General features: G+C 36.8%; 2 protein-coding genes and 1 long non-coding RNA gene across 12 annotated transcripts; 2 read left to right on the forward strand and 1 right to left on the reverse strand.

The window, feature by feature from the left end:
* Positions 191-6,396, reverse strand: LOC104703704 (helicase-like transcription factor CHR28). 4 transcript variants are annotated; one of them, XM_010419762.2, is made up of 13 exons: positions 5,837-6,396; positions 5,607-5,676; positions 5,330-5,494; positions 5,168-5,224; positions 3,914-5,049; positions 3,515-3,586; positions 3,233-3,310; positions 2,268-3,159; positions 2,054-2,184; positions 1,759-1,950; positions 1,099-1,653; positions 785-994; positions 191-691 (listed from the first exon to the last, which is right to left on the reverse strand). In XM_010419762.2, exons 1-13 carry the CDS (start codon positions 5,981-5,983, stop codon positions 581-583), a joined length of 3,816 nt encoding a protein of 1,271 aa, XP_010418064.1. In that variant the 5' UTR covers positions 5,984-6,396; the 3' UTR covers positions 191-580. The 4 variants fall into 4 exon arrangements, with proteins under 4 accessions (XP_010418064.1, XP_010418063.1, XP_010418065.1 ...); XM_010419761.2 differs by having other exon boundaries at positions 5,168-5,494; XM_010419763.1 differs by lacking the exons at positions 5,330-5,494; positions 5,607-5,676; positions 5,837-6,396 and having other exon boundaries at positions 5,141-5,225.
* LOC104703705 (glucose-induced degradation protein 8 homolog) lies at positions 8,318-10,407 on the forward strand. Of its 6 annotated transcripts, none has more exons than XM_010419765.2 (7): positions 8,318-8,444; positions 8,660-8,767; positions 8,895-9,060; positions 9,167-9,273; positions 9,391-9,522; positions 9,729-9,885; positions 9,989-10,407. In XM_010419765.2, the coding sequence occupies exons 2-7, from the start codon at positions 8,714-8,716 to the stop codon at positions 10,108-10,110; spliced, it is 738 nt and encodes a 245-aa protein (XP_010418067.1). In that variant the 5' UTR covers positions 8,318-8,444; positions 8,660-8,713; the 3' UTR covers positions 10,111-10,407. The 6 variants fall into 6 exon arrangements, with proteins under 6 accessions (XP_010418067.1, XP_010418068.1, XP_010418069.1 ...); XM_010419766.2 differs by having other exon boundaries at positions 8,901-9,060; XM_010419767.2 differs by having other exon boundaries at positions 8,744-8,767.
* LOC104703706 lies at positions 11,883-14,924 on the forward strand. 2 transcript variants are annotated; one of them, XR_754230.2, is made up of 5 exons: positions 11,883-12,283; positions 12,856-12,953; positions 13,041-13,185; positions 13,272-13,353; positions 14,610-14,924. It is a non-coding gene; the product is annotated as an uncharacterized LOC104703706 (long non-coding RNA). The 2 variants fall into 2 exon arrangements; XR_754229.2 differs by having other exon boundaries at positions 11,885-12,272.

Below are 15,533 nucleotides of genomic sequence, written 5' to 3' on the forward strand. Positions count from 1 at the left end.
CCGTTGACTTAGACACGACGACCTCACTCATGCGATTCGTACTATCTAGTACTTTGGTATTAAAAAAAAAAAAAAAAAAAAAAAAAAAAAAAAAAAAGTAAAGGTGGTGTATAAAGTTGTGGGTTGTAGCGTAATTTGCCAGTTTTTGTGGCCTATTTATACTATTATGAAGCAAAAAAAAAAGGCAAGATGACTGAGAGTTGTTCGACGGCTCGTTCTTACCATTTCATATCACTTACAGAAGAGATAGGATATTGAAGTAAGCTAGCTATTATAACTCGCCGGACCACTCACATTGTGATCTTACAATGAGAAATTCAATAGCAGATGCTCCTATATTGTCTTCTTCCATCAATTGTAAATACCTAAAGTCTAAATGAAACCAAATAATCAAATACGATCAGCTTTCTATTTTTATATCCCAAACCCCCAAAAGTCTTTTCTAATCTTTCTTTTGCACAAACCCTGTAGTCAGTTTAAACGAAGAGTCTCTTCCTCCTAAAACTGCACAAAAACCGAAGAAACTCCTATCATATATACCCGTCTGCATTGGCAAAAAAAAGAGCTTGAAGCTCGCTTCTCATGAATCTGCCATAAACAGATAGCTCAAGTCCTCTACAGTGAGGTGAGACTGTCGGCTTCCTTTTTCATCTTCTCCAAACGCAGAGGCTACCATCATTCTCTTCTTTTGCTGCTTCCACAAACATGTTAAGAGATTAAAATTGAAATTGCTTGAAGCTTATAGAGAGAAGCAAATGAGAATCAAGTCAACCAATTCACATACCTGAAGGGCCAATATCCGATCTTCGACTGTATCCTTTACTGTGAAGCGAACCACTGTTACTGGTCGTGTCTGTCCTATACGATGTGCTCTATCAATTGCTTGATCCTCGGTTGTTGGGTTCCACCATAAGTCCAGCATCAGAACATGACAAGCAGCCACCATGTTCAGTCCGAGACTAGCAGCCTTGAGAGACATAATCATTACAGTAACCTAAAAGGTAAAAAAGATTGCCAAAAAAGGATACCATCATTTTGTTATCACAGACGGCAAGTCAACCCAAGTCCTTAAAATTTAATTAGTGGCCATATATGTACCTCAGGAAGAGTATTAAAATCCTGCACTGCTTTATCTCGAGCAGCAACTGACATTGTTCCATCAAGCCTTCTATACTGAATACGCGAACTAACAAGAGAAGCTTCAAGTAGGTCCAGCATCTTTGTCCATTGGGAAAACACAATCGCTTTTTCTCCAGCTACTTTAATCGGATTATCAATCCTCATGCCCTCACTCTTAATTACAGGAAGACAGGAGTCCTCTCTGTTTTGAGAGATCTGATTCGTATCTGTCAAATCCTGCGGTTTAGGCAGTGATTGTAAGATCTCTAGAGCAGCCTTGATTTTAGATGAACCATATGGAAGATCTTCATCATTGCAAGGGTCAAGGCTCTCAACGTGATTCGAAGTGGCAAGGTCCTGTATGCCAGACTTAGGATCGTCCAATCTTGTTTTGGAAGACAATGATGAGATGGTGAGTCTGACATTGCAGTTTGCAAAGGGGCAGTGATTATTATCACCTGTAAGGCGCTCATAAATGCACTGTTTACAGAAAACATGACCACAGACTGAAACAACAGCATCTTCAGGTGCATCCTGTGGAAATAGAAGTGATATAGATTAAGAACTACTAGTTAAGAAAACTATATGATGGTTTGAAAAAAAAGGCAATATGAAAAAGATAAGAGAAATGAATCTTACATTGCAGATACCACAAATTGCCAGTGAAGCTTCTGAGAAAATCTGCTTCTTAGCTAATCCAACGGAGGATTCCCAGGTAAAACTGTAATCACCATTCACGAGAAGAGGGTGATCACAAGCTTGGCGAAGGCGCAAGAGCATCAACAAGATATTGACATAATTTTGCTTCACTGTTCCGGCTTCTTCATATTCCTGATATAAAAGAATTTTTATTTTTATTTTTTGTAAATACATACAATGGCAAATGCATACCTACAACCAATTTATTCATGGTATATTGAGTCCACATCCATACCCTGAATTGACTGCGAGATTCGGCCTCTAATTTGGAGTAGAAATCACGTTCCTCCATAGTGAAATCCACTTTTCTCAATTCAATGGACTTCGGAGGTAAAGAGATGATGGGTTTCCCATCAAGAAATGAACCTAATGTGTTTTACAAGTTAGAAACGATGAAAATCCTCAGATAAATATTGCAAGAAATTTATATTCATTATCAGTAGACTGACCTTTAGTTCGGCGAAGCATCACTGTTTTAAGGATAGCCTGCAGCTTCTGATATCCTTTCACTGGGTTCCTAGAAATAGGGTTTTTAATCGTGCTACAGAACAATACGTAAGAAGAATAAGGATCATATTTGAGGAACCGAAAGTAGCTGTAGAGGTCATCGATTGAATTCTGGATTGGAGTGCCAGACAAACACCACCTCCGTTTAGCACGAAGGCCCCAACATGCTCTTGCAACTTGGGTTTTGTAATTCTTAATGCTCTGTGCTTCATCAAGAACAACTCTAAACCATGAAACTTTCGCAAGAGGACCAGACACAAATTCAACATGTTTCTTCTTCTTTGAGCCTTTCTTCTTAGAATCAGGAGGATATTTTCTTTTCTTGTTTGAGCAAAAGCCATTAGTTGCAGATTCACCATCATGTACCCCACCCTTCTCTTCGTCATCATTGTCTACAAGAGGCTGCTTCGGCACTTCCATACTTACGATAGAAAATGTGGTAACAACAACATCATATTTAGCCAGCTCATGAGGATCCTTTGTCCTGCTAGACCCATGGTATACCAGAACAGAGAGATTCGCTTCACTAGTCACCTTCTTATGTAATTCATCAGCCCACTGCCGCATAACACTAGTGGGACAGACAACAAGAGTTCCAGCAGCTGGCCTTCCCCTCACTTTACCCACACTATCTCCACCAACTTTGCTTTCATTGGAAAGCAATTGAGAGTGTTCAAAATGATCGCTTTTACCACTGGGTTTTAAAGGCGCACATTCTCCACTCTCGCTTTCAAGGTCAAAAATCTCTTTCTTCGTACTTTCTTCACATGCTTGGGCAGGTTTAGACCGTTCCTTCAATATAAGAGCTATAGTGGAAACCGTCTTCCCAAGTCCCTGCAAAAGATAATTTATCAGGAAACGTTTCTTAATTATTGACAAAAAGATTACAACAGAAGACAAAATTAACCTGATCATCAGCCAGTATTCCTCCCGAACAGGGGAAGCCACTTGTTTCCTTCTGGGCCATCCATGACAATGCAATTCGCTGTACATGAGTAAGATACAGTCAAGTTGAAACAATGATAATTATCTCTATTCACATTAGCCAAAAACGTTCAACCATCAAGTTGGAAAATCATATCAACTGAAAGAATTCCATTTCTCATTTCGGGGCGAAATCATATTTGTTAGGCATACAATACATCAACAAAGTACACCACCCGTATAATTTTTACACCTAGTGTTTTACCTGATGTCTCAGAAGTGGGACTGTTAAGACACCATCAGGCGGACTTGCCTCAGAATTAGGCTGAGAGAGATCCTGTCAAATCAGACAATGTTATTAGATCTAAAGAGTCTGAAATAAAACCAATAATAAAGGTTACTACGGAACTGTCATCAACTGCACTAACTCAAATGACACATCTGATAACAGGGACCGTCAGGGACCTTTAAGTCCCATTACAGCCCCATGCAACATTCTCAACTTAATCATGCATAGGGTTACACATCAGATATTTCGATACAGACAAATATATATCCGCATATCAGCAAAAGCTAAGATGTTGCACTGTTGGTAATGGTGCCTGGGGGTTACAATGGAAATTGGGAAAACGCCTACTCCTTTATAAAGCTAAGAGCTACTAACCTGCAATGCAGCTTGGAAGATCATATTTTCTTTATTTGACTGAAGCTTCAGGCCTCCAGGTTGATTAAAATTATGATCAATTGTAGAATATTCTGACGTAACCACTGGCTTTTTCATAGCTACAGGTCGAGGTGGGATTGCAGAAGGACCATTAGTTTCTATTATGCAGACGTCAGAATCATCATCACTATCGGATATACATTCTGAAGAATGGCTTTGAACTGATTCGAAGCTAGAATTTGAGAAATTAGAATCAATGCTCCTTGGTTGAATATGTTCACCGTCTCCTTGATGTATTTGAAAATCTAAATGCTCACTGATTTGAGTCACTGGGCTGAGATCTTCTGCCACATATTGCATACATGCATTTGAATCATAAAAATTACTGGAGTTTCTGTTGCCACTGTCTTGGCCAGGAAAAACAGTTTGTGGTGCCATAAATGAGTATCCCTTCTCAATATCTGTTTGATAGGAGACTGCACAGCTTGATGCACCAGACCACCAATGATTGGTTTCTCCAGGTGCATATGAATCGTCCCTGACACTATATTCCCCTGGAACTGAACTGTATACCACTTTCTCTGACTCAGCCTCTGGTTTAGCAGTCACATGAACAGCTTCGTTTTCCTGAAAACTGCTTGAACAATAATCAGGCCGGTCAAGATCATGATCAGATAAATGACTGTTGAAACTGTTGTACAGTCTGCCACAGGCAGGAGAAACTGAAGGATAACTTTCACACTTGAAACTGATCCCCCTTGCACTAGAAGAATCAATAGCAGGTTTCCTTTCTAAAGATCCATTGTCTACTCTCCCGTGTCTATCAAAAATCATCCGGCTGGCACCATCCGACTGAGACTCACTTACTCCACTCTCAACATCATTTACAGCTTCTTCTTTATTAGGAAAGAACTGAAACGAAAAATTCTGGACAAAATTGGGGGTATGTTCTAATAAAGGTGCGCCATTTGTATTGTAGCAGTTTTGTGCAGAAGAGACATAGTTATCCGCACTATCACTGAGAGAATTGGAGTTATTGAAAAATCCTGACATGACGGAAGAAGTATGATCGGCTCCCAAACCCGCTCCATATCCAGGCACATCATCGAAATATGGGGTCACCATTGTGGGGCTGCCTGCAATTTGATGTAACAAAAAATGAGGAATATGGAAATTAGCAACAGACAGATGAGTAGAGTCAAACTTTACCAAAAAAAAAAAAATAACCTGACATTTAGTAGATAAGGTGCATACATTTGGAATCAATTATCTTGTCATCCCGCTTGGAGACAGTGTCAACGTCACAATTCCCTGGATTGAAGGCCACATTACCATCATGATCAGAGAAACTAGACGATATACTACAACTAGTCATCTCAGATTGAGATACTCCACATGTTTCCACAGGCTGCTCACCCTGGCTTAACGAAAACCAATCTTTAAGACTTGCAGAACAAGTATGAGCAGGTGAAGGACTTAGCACAGGTTCCATTTTCATATGGTCATCAAATGAACCTCCTGGTTGCGAGGCTCCTAAGCTATATGAGTCCCCAGAAGGCATCCAATCAACCATCTGAGAACCTAATCAAGAAACATACATAACCATAAAAATTCAAGTAAGCGACTGTTAATACGGTGTAACACAAACAGCTCAAAGAACTGTTACGGGGTCTATGCAACAAAAACCACTAACCATTTTGTAAATGTGAATTCTTGAGCTCGTCAGCAGATGAACCAGCTGGTGATGAATTATCTTGGCTAGCCTAAAAGTAGTAACTCTCAAGGTTAGTACACAGACAAAAAAACAAATCCAAATATCATAAGCAGGAGGATTCAAATCAATGTTCTAGCAATTGTAAACAAAACCGAAGCCGAATCAAGTTATACGAAGCGTGTGAAATCCGGAAATTATCTGAAAGCTACCTCAGCAAAATCAGGCTTTTCATCTAGAATCCGATAAATCGTTTCGATATCAATAGTCTCGTCATCATCTTCAAACTCAAAAGCACCGTCACAATCATCACCCGGCAATTCATCTCCAACGCCAAATACTGAACCTTCCTCACCCATCACGACGAATCCAAAAAAACAGAACCCTAACCCGAAGAAAGAGGAACGAAGGGGGTAGATTAATCAAAACAAACCCTAAATCGGAAAACCCAAAAAGTCACAAAATTTGCTTGACGGAAAAAAAAAACCCAATCAATCGAATTGAGTAGTTGGAGAAATCACGGAAGCTAGCGTAGATCCAGGGATTTTGGGTTTGAAATTGGGATTGGGAATTGGGTTTTGAGAGAAGAAGAAGAAGGTCACGGAATTTTCCAGGAAAAGTAGAGAGAGCAGTTGGGGTATCGATAATTANAATTAAAAAAAAAAAAAAAAACGCGACTTTTCTTAGCGACGGACGGTGGCTTCTTTTGATTGCCTTCTTCTTCGTCTCCTTCTCTCTCTCTCTTTTGGCTTTCTCCGAATTGGAAAAGGTAAACAAACAAACACACACACAAAAGGGGAAGAGACTTCGGCTTAAATAAGGAACGGTCGAAGAAAATTTTGTCATTTTTTCCATTTTTTTTAAATGTTTTTTTATTATTTTAATAATGCATATTATATGCGCCGTCATCTTTATTGTTTAAAGCAAAATCACAATTAAACCAAAAGGTAACCACTTTGAAATTTGAAGAAAAATTCAGAGTTTCCAAGTAATGGAAGACTTTTTTTTGTTTTTGTTTTTTGGATGTGTTTATTAAGTTATATGGTTTTTTAAATTATTTGTGTGAAATAAAAGTCTAATTTAAAGTATGAAATATGTGTTATTAAAGTTTATAGATATGATAAAAAAGAGGAAAATAGGAGGATACTTTTGACCCAAAAAAAAAATATGCAAAATTCTATCTAAGAAAATAAGAATTTGTTGACCTTTGAAGAAGAAAGTTGATAATTTCTTAAATGAATCCAAGTTACAAATGAGCAAATCGAAATGTGATTTACGGAGAAAATTTCTACCGCTTAATGATGATTTGGATTACTTTACTTATCATGTATACATCTCATCAATCAAAAATAATATGTGATTTTTATCCTAAGTCCCTATGTATTCTTGTGGTCATATTTTTTGTTTCAAATATTGATAGTTTCTTAAACCATGCATTTTCTAAATTTACCTAGCTCAGATCTAATAACATAGGGCGCGTTGTTATCTTCGAGTTCGACTCCATTTTCCCACAAAGGATGAAAGAATGTGTAACTGAAAAAAAAACTAAATATGAACCAATAAAAGATAATAAACCCCAAGTTAAAATTAATTAATGTGGGAGGTTAGAGCAATGACACTTGTATTTTCCAAGCATTTGTTAATTTTGTTTGCCCTAAAATAAGGCTTCTCTTTGATCCCTTGCTTTGTAGAGATCCTTGCTGACTGCTGCGCGCACACATAAGTCTACGATTTGTAGATAGTTTGATGATAAAGAGCCTGTCCATTATAATATTATATGATCCACATTTCCAATCTTGTCATGTCTCAAAAATGGTACCTTGTCATGTGATATTAAAACCTTATAATAAAATAATGCTTTTGATTATGCAAAATTTGAAGTCACCTAAATAAACCAAATAAAGATTGAGACCCAAGAAGTCTCGTCTAGCTTCTGCACTAAGTTCTTCCAAATCAACTGAGAAAAATAAAAGTATTTAAAAGATAAAAGTTGTCCGTTGATGCTTTGTTGGTCAACTAGAAGAACTCAAATTGTCCAATCGATCATTTGTCGTATTGCGGTTCCACACACACAGGCATGTGCGAAGAAAAAAACATGTTTTAGGAATTAGGACATAGTTTTCAGATGCAATATATTAAACTAAACACACTGTAAGATCGGAAGATATATATTGCACAATGTACATATAAGTATATAACAAAATCGTTTAAGGAGTGTTTACTTAACAAATGATTTCAATAAAATTATAAATTCAAGTATAATATACCACTTTTAAAAACAAAATAGCGCCTAGTAAATACGAGTTTGCAAAAGAAAAAACTAAATTCAACTGTTATTCATTTAATTTTATGCATTAAATTCTATGTTATTGGATCTAATCATGCTTTAGAGAATTTTTAACTTCAGTTTTATTTAATTAAGATTTTAATAAACTTTTTTCAAAGTTTAAAATAATTCTAAAAATCTGTGTGTATTATTAAATCATTTGGAAATTAATTCCTTTTTTTGTCAAAATTGGAAATTAATTCCATGAGTACAATTTACCTACTTCCGAACCATATTATCCGGTTTAGAAATAACCAAATCCAAATAAACAAACCGCGTTCCATAATCTTGTCAACCGGATCGGTTCATCGACAGTTCGTAAACCCGATCTCCTCTCTATCGAAAACCTCGATTTTTATTTTTATTTTAGCTTTTGATGAGAGATTGTAGAAATTAGGGAAGAGACTTTCGCAAGCAATCTAGAGAGCAACTCGATCTTCAAATCTCCGTCTTCTCTGCCAGAATCATCTTCACCAGATTCTCCACTTCTCCCGGTACATCTTTCCCGGATAATTCTATTAGATTTTCCCAAGGAAAATAGCCAGCCGCCGTATACTCTCTCTATCTTTCTTACAACTACGGTTCCTGTGCTGTTTTGGGATCAAAGCTCCAACTTTTATCAAACCCTTTAATAATCTGATTGCAAAGTCGATTCCTTTTGAGATAACTTTGATCCGAGAGTGTTCTTCTTATTGTTCACTTGGAGCAGGTAATACTTTGTATTGAGTTAGATTTTTAAGATGGGAGTCATACTGGCGTGCTAATGTCATTGTTTCGGATTTTTGTTAATCAGCTTGAAGAAGACGACGAAGATATGGTAAAATTTTAGATTCTTATGAGTCTGTGCTTGTGTTGTTTGATCTAAATTGATGATGGGGTTTTGGAAAAAAATTGAGTCTTGATGCAATATTTTGGGGGCATAAACAAAATTTGACCGTGGCTAGTCACAGGCTACTTCGAAGAAAGTGATCACACGTGAAGAATGGGAGAAGAAACTAAATGCTGTGAAGCTAAGGAAAGAAGATATGAACACTCTTGTGATGAATTTTCTTGTGACTGAAGGTTATGTAGAAGCTGCTGAGAAGTTCCAAAGGGAGTCTGGAACCAAACGTATCCTTTTTGAGTTTTTTCTTCGTATCAGCTTTGTTTGTGGAATTGGTCTGTTAGATGTTTTAGGTTTGTCTACTCCTTTTGAATTTCCTTATGGAGGAAACAGCAGAGATAGATCTTGCGACCATCACAGATCGAATGGCTGTTAAAAAGGCTGTGCAAAACGGAAATGTCGAGGATGCGATTGAGAAAGTTAATGATTTGAATCCTGAGGTACAATACAATGCTTCTTCATATCTTGTGTGAACACTGAACAGCAAAGGTTGCCATTCACTTTTCATATATTTTAAAGGGTTAAAATCTGAATCTTGTTTGGACCCGTGATTGCAGATACTAGACACGAATCCCGAGCTGTTTTTTCATCTTCAGCAGCAAAGGTTGATAGAACTTATTCGACAAGGGAGGACAGAAGAGGCCTTGGAGTTTGCTCAGGAGGAACTTGCACCACGTGGTGAAGAAAACGTAAGTCTTTGTACTTCACTTTGTGTCTGTATTTTACTTGGATTTATCTCGTTGAAGATTGTGTTTTCCATGTGAAACATCTTTATATATTGCTCATTGACTGCACAAAAATACCTGTAGCCTCATGGGTTATACAATTTGTTGAAACATCTTTATATATTGATGCTGAATCATGGGTTATACAATTTGTTGATTATTTTCTGTAGCAAGCGTTTCTGGAGGAATTGGAAAAAACTGTAGCCTTACTTGTTTTTGAAGACGCCTCTACTTGCCCTGTTAAAGAGCTTCTTGACATTTCCCACCGCCTTAAGACAGCAAGTGAAGTAAATGCAGCAATTCTTACAAGCCAGAGCCATGAAAAAGGTAAGTTTTGATGTTTTTAGTGGTTGTATAGCCACTAAAATGGTACTTTCCAGTTTCCTCCTCAAGGGTTTGATATACCAACTCAATGTTTATGAACAAACAGATCCCAAACTTCCAAGCTTGTTGAAGATGCTGATTTGGGCTCAAAATCAACTGGATGAGAAAGCAGTGTATCCGCACATAAATGATTTGTCTACTGGTCAGCTCGAAGACCCGTCAGTATGATTCCGTACTCCTTTCAGCAATTGAAAAACAGATGCGAAAAGGAACAGTGAATGGTGCCAGTCACTTCCCTTCAATCTCAATAACTAAGATTCATATGCTTTCTGGTTTCCCTTTTCTTCTGCATCGGGATTTGTTGGACCTGCAATTGTTAGGATCTGTGGAGAAAGGGAGCGTAAGCTGTTTGTAGGCAATGGATTACTCTTAGTCAAATGTTCTTATTGTCATCAACATGTTCCATGACTCATTGCATATGTGCATTTGATTTTATTTAATGAAGTTATTGCTCTTGTTTGGATCTTTCTATGTTCTTTTTGAGCAACTTCAGAATTATAACATAACCAGTTTCATTAAACACCAAAACACATGAAAACAGCAAATCAAATCAAACCAACGAAAAGGAAAGAACAAATCATAATCCACACAACTCAATACTTAATGCTGACTCTAGCCACTTCGATTTTGCTTGTCATCGTCTTCCGAATCATAGGGCTCGGCAAGTTTGCTCTCCACCTCGTCATCGGATTGGCCCGTCGACATTTGTAGACTCTTCAAATATGGGCGGCAGCTTTCCCTTGGAGCTATTAAGTTTGGCCTCTATCTTCTCAGCTTCATCTGCTACATCTGACACATAGTAGAGGATCCATCCGTAGTTCGCTGCACGAACACCTTCCTGCAACTCTTGGCGTAGCCCTTTCTGGAACAGCCATGAATAGACTCACCAAGGTGTTAGAAAACCTGAGTTTAAAGTAGATGTTACGCTGTTGACAAGAACTTCTCGTATCATAGTCCCCGTCTAAAACTTTTTAATTAGGCGGGGACTTAACTCTAATTAACCGTGGAAGACTACACATGACCGTCGATTGGATTGGAGTATCCCACAGATCAACTATGGTATTTTTAATATATATCGACGGTCAATGTTCGTAACTACATAAAAGAACAATTGTGTGAAGATGTTGTTAGGTTACGAACCTAACTCGTTAATGGAAATAAGAAAGATAAGAATCGTTAATGGAAATAAGAAAGATAAGAATAGAAAGAAGAAAGGATAAGAAGAAGTTGATTAACTTTTTAATTTCATAAGATAAGGAAACCTCCTAAGTTCATGGCTTCATTCAAATACACATTTCATAATTTAAAACCACAAAGCATTGACAATTAGGCCTAGGCATTCGGTTAATCGTTATGTTTCGGTTCGGTTGTATTCGGTTTCGGTTAGTTTGGATATAGGTAATATAATAATCGTTTAGATATTTTAGAAATTTGGGTTTGGTTTGGTTCGGTTTTGATTCGGTTAGTTGAAAAGGTAACTATAACTAACATAAATTATATTAAAATTAATCAAATAAAGCTAATATAACCAAAAGACCGAAATTAACTAAAAATTCATTACAAAAGTACAAAAATGTAGAAAAATATTAATCCGATTTTACAAAATAGTATTTAACTTTGTAAATTCATAATAATAATATTTAAATATATTAATTATTTAAAGTATTTAATTATTTTAAATGTAGAAATAATTAATATTTTAATTTTATTTTATAGTTTTGCATAATATAAGTATATTATTTTTGATATTTTCTAGGTTTTCGGATATTTTGGTTAACTATTTAATTATCGATTCGGTTTGGTTCGGTTAGTTTGGATATAAGATTTTAATAATCATTCAGTTATTTAAAAAATTTCAGATCGATTTTGGTTTAATTTTTTTGTTCGGTTCGGTCAGTTATTTGGTTACAGGTTATTTTGCCCAGCCTTTTCAAACTTAAACATAAGTAAGAACCTCTTCTTCACTCAGAGTCTTCTCCCCACTTCTTTCACCATCATTTTACTCGGCGTGGACACTTCGTCGGAATGGTTCGCCAGAAAAGTTACTCGATTCTCGTGCGTGAGATATATCTCTGGCTCCGCATATTTTGGAGGAGCGTCGATTAAGCCTAAGGAGCGGTGTATCGACGACATTTTGGTAGCGAGATTGCTTGCCGGGTCATGCGAACGGCGAAGCGTTTAGGGATTCAAACCGACCATTGCTGTTTGCAGTTGACGCTGATTGAGATGCGCTCCACGTGAAGTCTGCAGACGAAGCGGTACTGAATGGCTCGCCCTCGGCTCGGTTCGGCTCAGTTACCTCAGTGGTGCGACTATCATGGAGGCATAAGGTGTGATTCTGGTTAGTCTATTGTTTAGTTCCCAAGACGCTAGTGGAATTGGTTTCTCTGGTCATTGGTAAAATGAGCATAGTTAAGAGAATTAGAATCAACACAAGTGAGCACAACAAAATGGATGGAAGGATTGCTCTATTGAATTCAATCTCTCTTGCTTATCTTTTTGATTTCATTCTGTGGGGGTTGCTCTTTTGTTATAGATGGCAAAGACCTCTAACTTCAATAGAGCAAACAAACGGACCCAACAAAAAAATATGCTCTTTTCTTTGGTAATATCTCTAACATCTGTTGGTCTTTGTGTTGTGTCAACATGTTGTGTTGTGTTGTGTCTGGTAAACAAACCCTGAAATTTTCTTATTTAGTGTTCAATTTCTTTATTTAGTGTTCATCGTGAATTGTTTTGTGGCCAACGATTGTATCGTTTAAGGTGAGAGTGAGTGATCTTGACATGTGACCAGTGATGACGATTCATACTTGAATTAAGAACACAACGGTGTCCTTTCATACAGCCTAAATAATGTCTTGTTAAGTGTCTCAAAAGTAAATAATGCAGTTCTAATCTACTAAGGCTCTGTAGGTATGATGAAAAGATGAGAGATGGATGACTAACAGAGTATTCCAGTGTCCTCTCCCCTGATCATTACCAATAAGATGTGTTGTGTTGTGTTGTGTTTGGTAAATATCTCTATTATCTCTTGTCTTTGTGTTGTGTCAACATGTTATCTCTACCTGAAATTTCCATTTTTTTCTTTGGTTTCTCAGTTCGGCGGCCGACCTATATTGTTCTTGCCGATGCTCTCTCTCTCTCTCGGTGTTTTGAAGTAGAGCTCAGCTCAGGGATATATCTAAGCTAACGAGTGAAGATGATGTATACCACAAGAGAGAGAGTCACAAGCACATGAGATGAGTAAGCTTTCTGAACCGGTTTAGTTTTTGGCTGTGAATGAATCATTTGTTAAATATCTCTTCTCTTACCCAAATTTGATGTCGAAGCTTCTAAGCTCACCCGGCGGGAATGAGTCAACTCGGGTTCAATGGCTCTGCTTCTTCTAAACTTGGTTACCAATCTCCCAAAGTTAGTATCTTTATTCTCACTTCCTTAATTCGTGCAAAATAGATAAAATTGGAGTTATTTTAGTTGAAATTTTGGATCTTTGTGTTGAATGATTGCATATTTGGTATCAAAAGTATTAAACTTTGTGGAACTAACAAAAAAAAGATCACATTTTTGGTATCAGAAGTTTTAATCTTTGTGTTGAATGATGCATATTTGATCTCTTTATGTGATAGTGATGTGTTCCAAATAGTTCTTTGTAATTGATTTGTACACTTTCCTTTTGTCGTAAAAGCAAAAAACAAAGAAAACATCATAGGGTTCGTGTACTCATTGGTATTGAAACTGACCCCCACACACATGCTTTTGCTTTTGCATCATCACTGTTAAAACTTTCTTATACGCTTTGTCACACATACACGGAGACTTGTGGTGATGCATTCAATGATATCATTAGTCATCATATCTGTTGTTTATTTCTTTCCATTTAATGATGAAAGAGGAGGGGGGAAAGGGTATAATAGAAATGTGATTTTGTATTGGAGATTGATTGATTTGTAAGTACTACGAGCGTGTGGGAGATAGAAGATGTGGTCTCTACCCTACTATTTTGACTAGCATGTCCTAGGAACACAAAATGTCCCACTGGCTTTGTCCCTTTGTTTGATTGAGATCAGAGAGTGTCCTCATCTTTTTTCATAGAGATTATAGATTCCCTTTTGCCTCTCTTCTCTTCAAGTTTTGATTCTGAGCACTAGCTTTATCTGAATAAGGTGATTAGGATTTGCGGTTACAGTGACGAATTTTGAATGAATCTTGATCGACATGGTTACGAGAGGATTTGGTGATTGGAATGTCAAATCTCAGTCGAAGATACGAAGTTGAGTTTGATCTTGAAAGTAGGTTTTGTTGGATGTCTCATTGTCTTGATTATCCATTGGAAATGATTTTGTCTTTGGTTAGGAATTGTCATTTAGGGGTTAGAAATTAATTGGCATGTGACATATACACAAAGAACCTACCATGTGAACATAACTAGAATCATTCAAACATGGGAGGACCCATACAATGTAAATCTTCAAGTCCTCTTTCAATTTAAGAGGTTTAGATCAACTTCATGTGACTTTGTGCTAACATCAAATTCTGTTTTTACTAACATAACACATTTCATTTGTCCAACACAAATAGAGGTTTAGATATGTTCTTTCAGTAAAACTGTTTGGATATCAGTTTCTTTGATTGGAGACTGATGTTGTGGTGTTTATATCGATTTGCAGATAGGTGTGTACTCAAAAGGGGTCTCGGTGTTGATCCCGGGAGACCATATACCCCGTACCCGCACCAGTACCCTGTGTTTCCAACAGTCGAAGTTCAAGTCCGAACTCCACCATCCAAGAATGTTAAAAGTTGAATGCATAATAATTCCATGCTTTTCTGCTTATGCGGTTAACTTTTTTTTTTGTATCGTGTTTCGCCTCTTGATTTCAACTTCATTGCTGAGATTTTATGAGGTACAATATGAAAAAAGTTGTATATAATTAATTAGAGGAACCAAAGTTGTATATAATTAATTAGAGCCCTGGCTTAAGTTATTAAGTATTCAAGACTTGCCAGATCTTCATTTTATTGAATTTCATTTTTCTTATTACAAGAAAATGAATTGAGAAGAATGTGTTCAGCTGTCAGGAACTGTTAGTGCTCATGAATATGCTACTGTCGGACTGCCTAATCTTTAAGCCCGACCCAAAATGCAATAAATTGTTTATTAAGTATTAGTACAATATGGTTGTCACTTGTAACATGAGTTAAAGTTTACTGAAGAATTACACCACGCTCTGTAAAATATACGGATGATGTTTTCTGCTTTAAGAACTAAAGTCTTTTATAGATTTCGTAAAGTTAACTTATTTGTAAGATACTCATCTTTTATATTTATAGTCAGTAACTCAGTATACGCAGGGTTTTGACGTTCCCAAAGAAAACTAGATCTAGTTGTTAGATTCGTCTCATGTTTTATTTTGGTCAAAAGATTCGTCTTATGCTGTGTGATACGATTTGAGATCTCTGACATAACCTTTTTTTTTTATTATAATTGCTCAAGAAAAAACAAAACATTCTCTTTTTATAATCAGGTCCTTCAAAAACTCCAAATTGGGTTGTCAGCTGTTTCATGAAGTATATATTTTGTTGCAGAACTAAAC

The sequence above is a fragment of the Camelina sativa genome, chromosome 7 (genome assembly GCF_000633955.1).
Source record: "Camelina sativa cultivar DH55 chromosome 7, Cs, whole genome shotgun sequence".
In the NCBI taxonomy this organism is placed as follows: Eukaryota; Viridiplantae; Streptophyta; class Magnoliopsida; order Brassicales; family Brassicaceae; genus Camelina; species Camelina sativa.

Excerpts from the sequence above, each read along its gene's own strand:
- LOC104703704 (XM_010419761.2), bottom strand. The coding sequence starts at position 5,983 with ATGGGTGAGGAAGGTTCAGTATTTGGCGTTGGAGATGAATTGCCGGGT. Across the intron at positions 5,050-5,167 it reads CAAGATAATTGATTCCAAAT|GCAGCCCCACAATGGTGACC; the intron begins GTATGCACCTTA and ends ATCAAATTGCAG. Across the intron at positions 1,654-1,758 it reads CAATTTGTGGTATCTGCAAT|GATGCACCTGAAGATGCTGT; the intron begins GTAAGATTCATT and ends CTATTTCCACAG.
- LOC104703705 (XM_010419765.2), top strand. The coding sequence starts at position 8,714 with ATGTCATTGTTTCGGATTTTTGTTAATCAGCTTGAAGAAGACGACGAA. Across the intron at positions 8,768-8,894 it reads AAGAAGACGACGAAGATATG|TCACAGGCTACTTCGAAGAA; the intron begins GTAAAATTTTAG and ends GACCGTGGCTAG. Across the intron at positions 9,274-9,390 it reads TTAATGATTTGAATCCTGAG|ATACTAGACACGAATCCCGA; the intron begins GTACAATACAAT and ends CCGTGATTGCAG.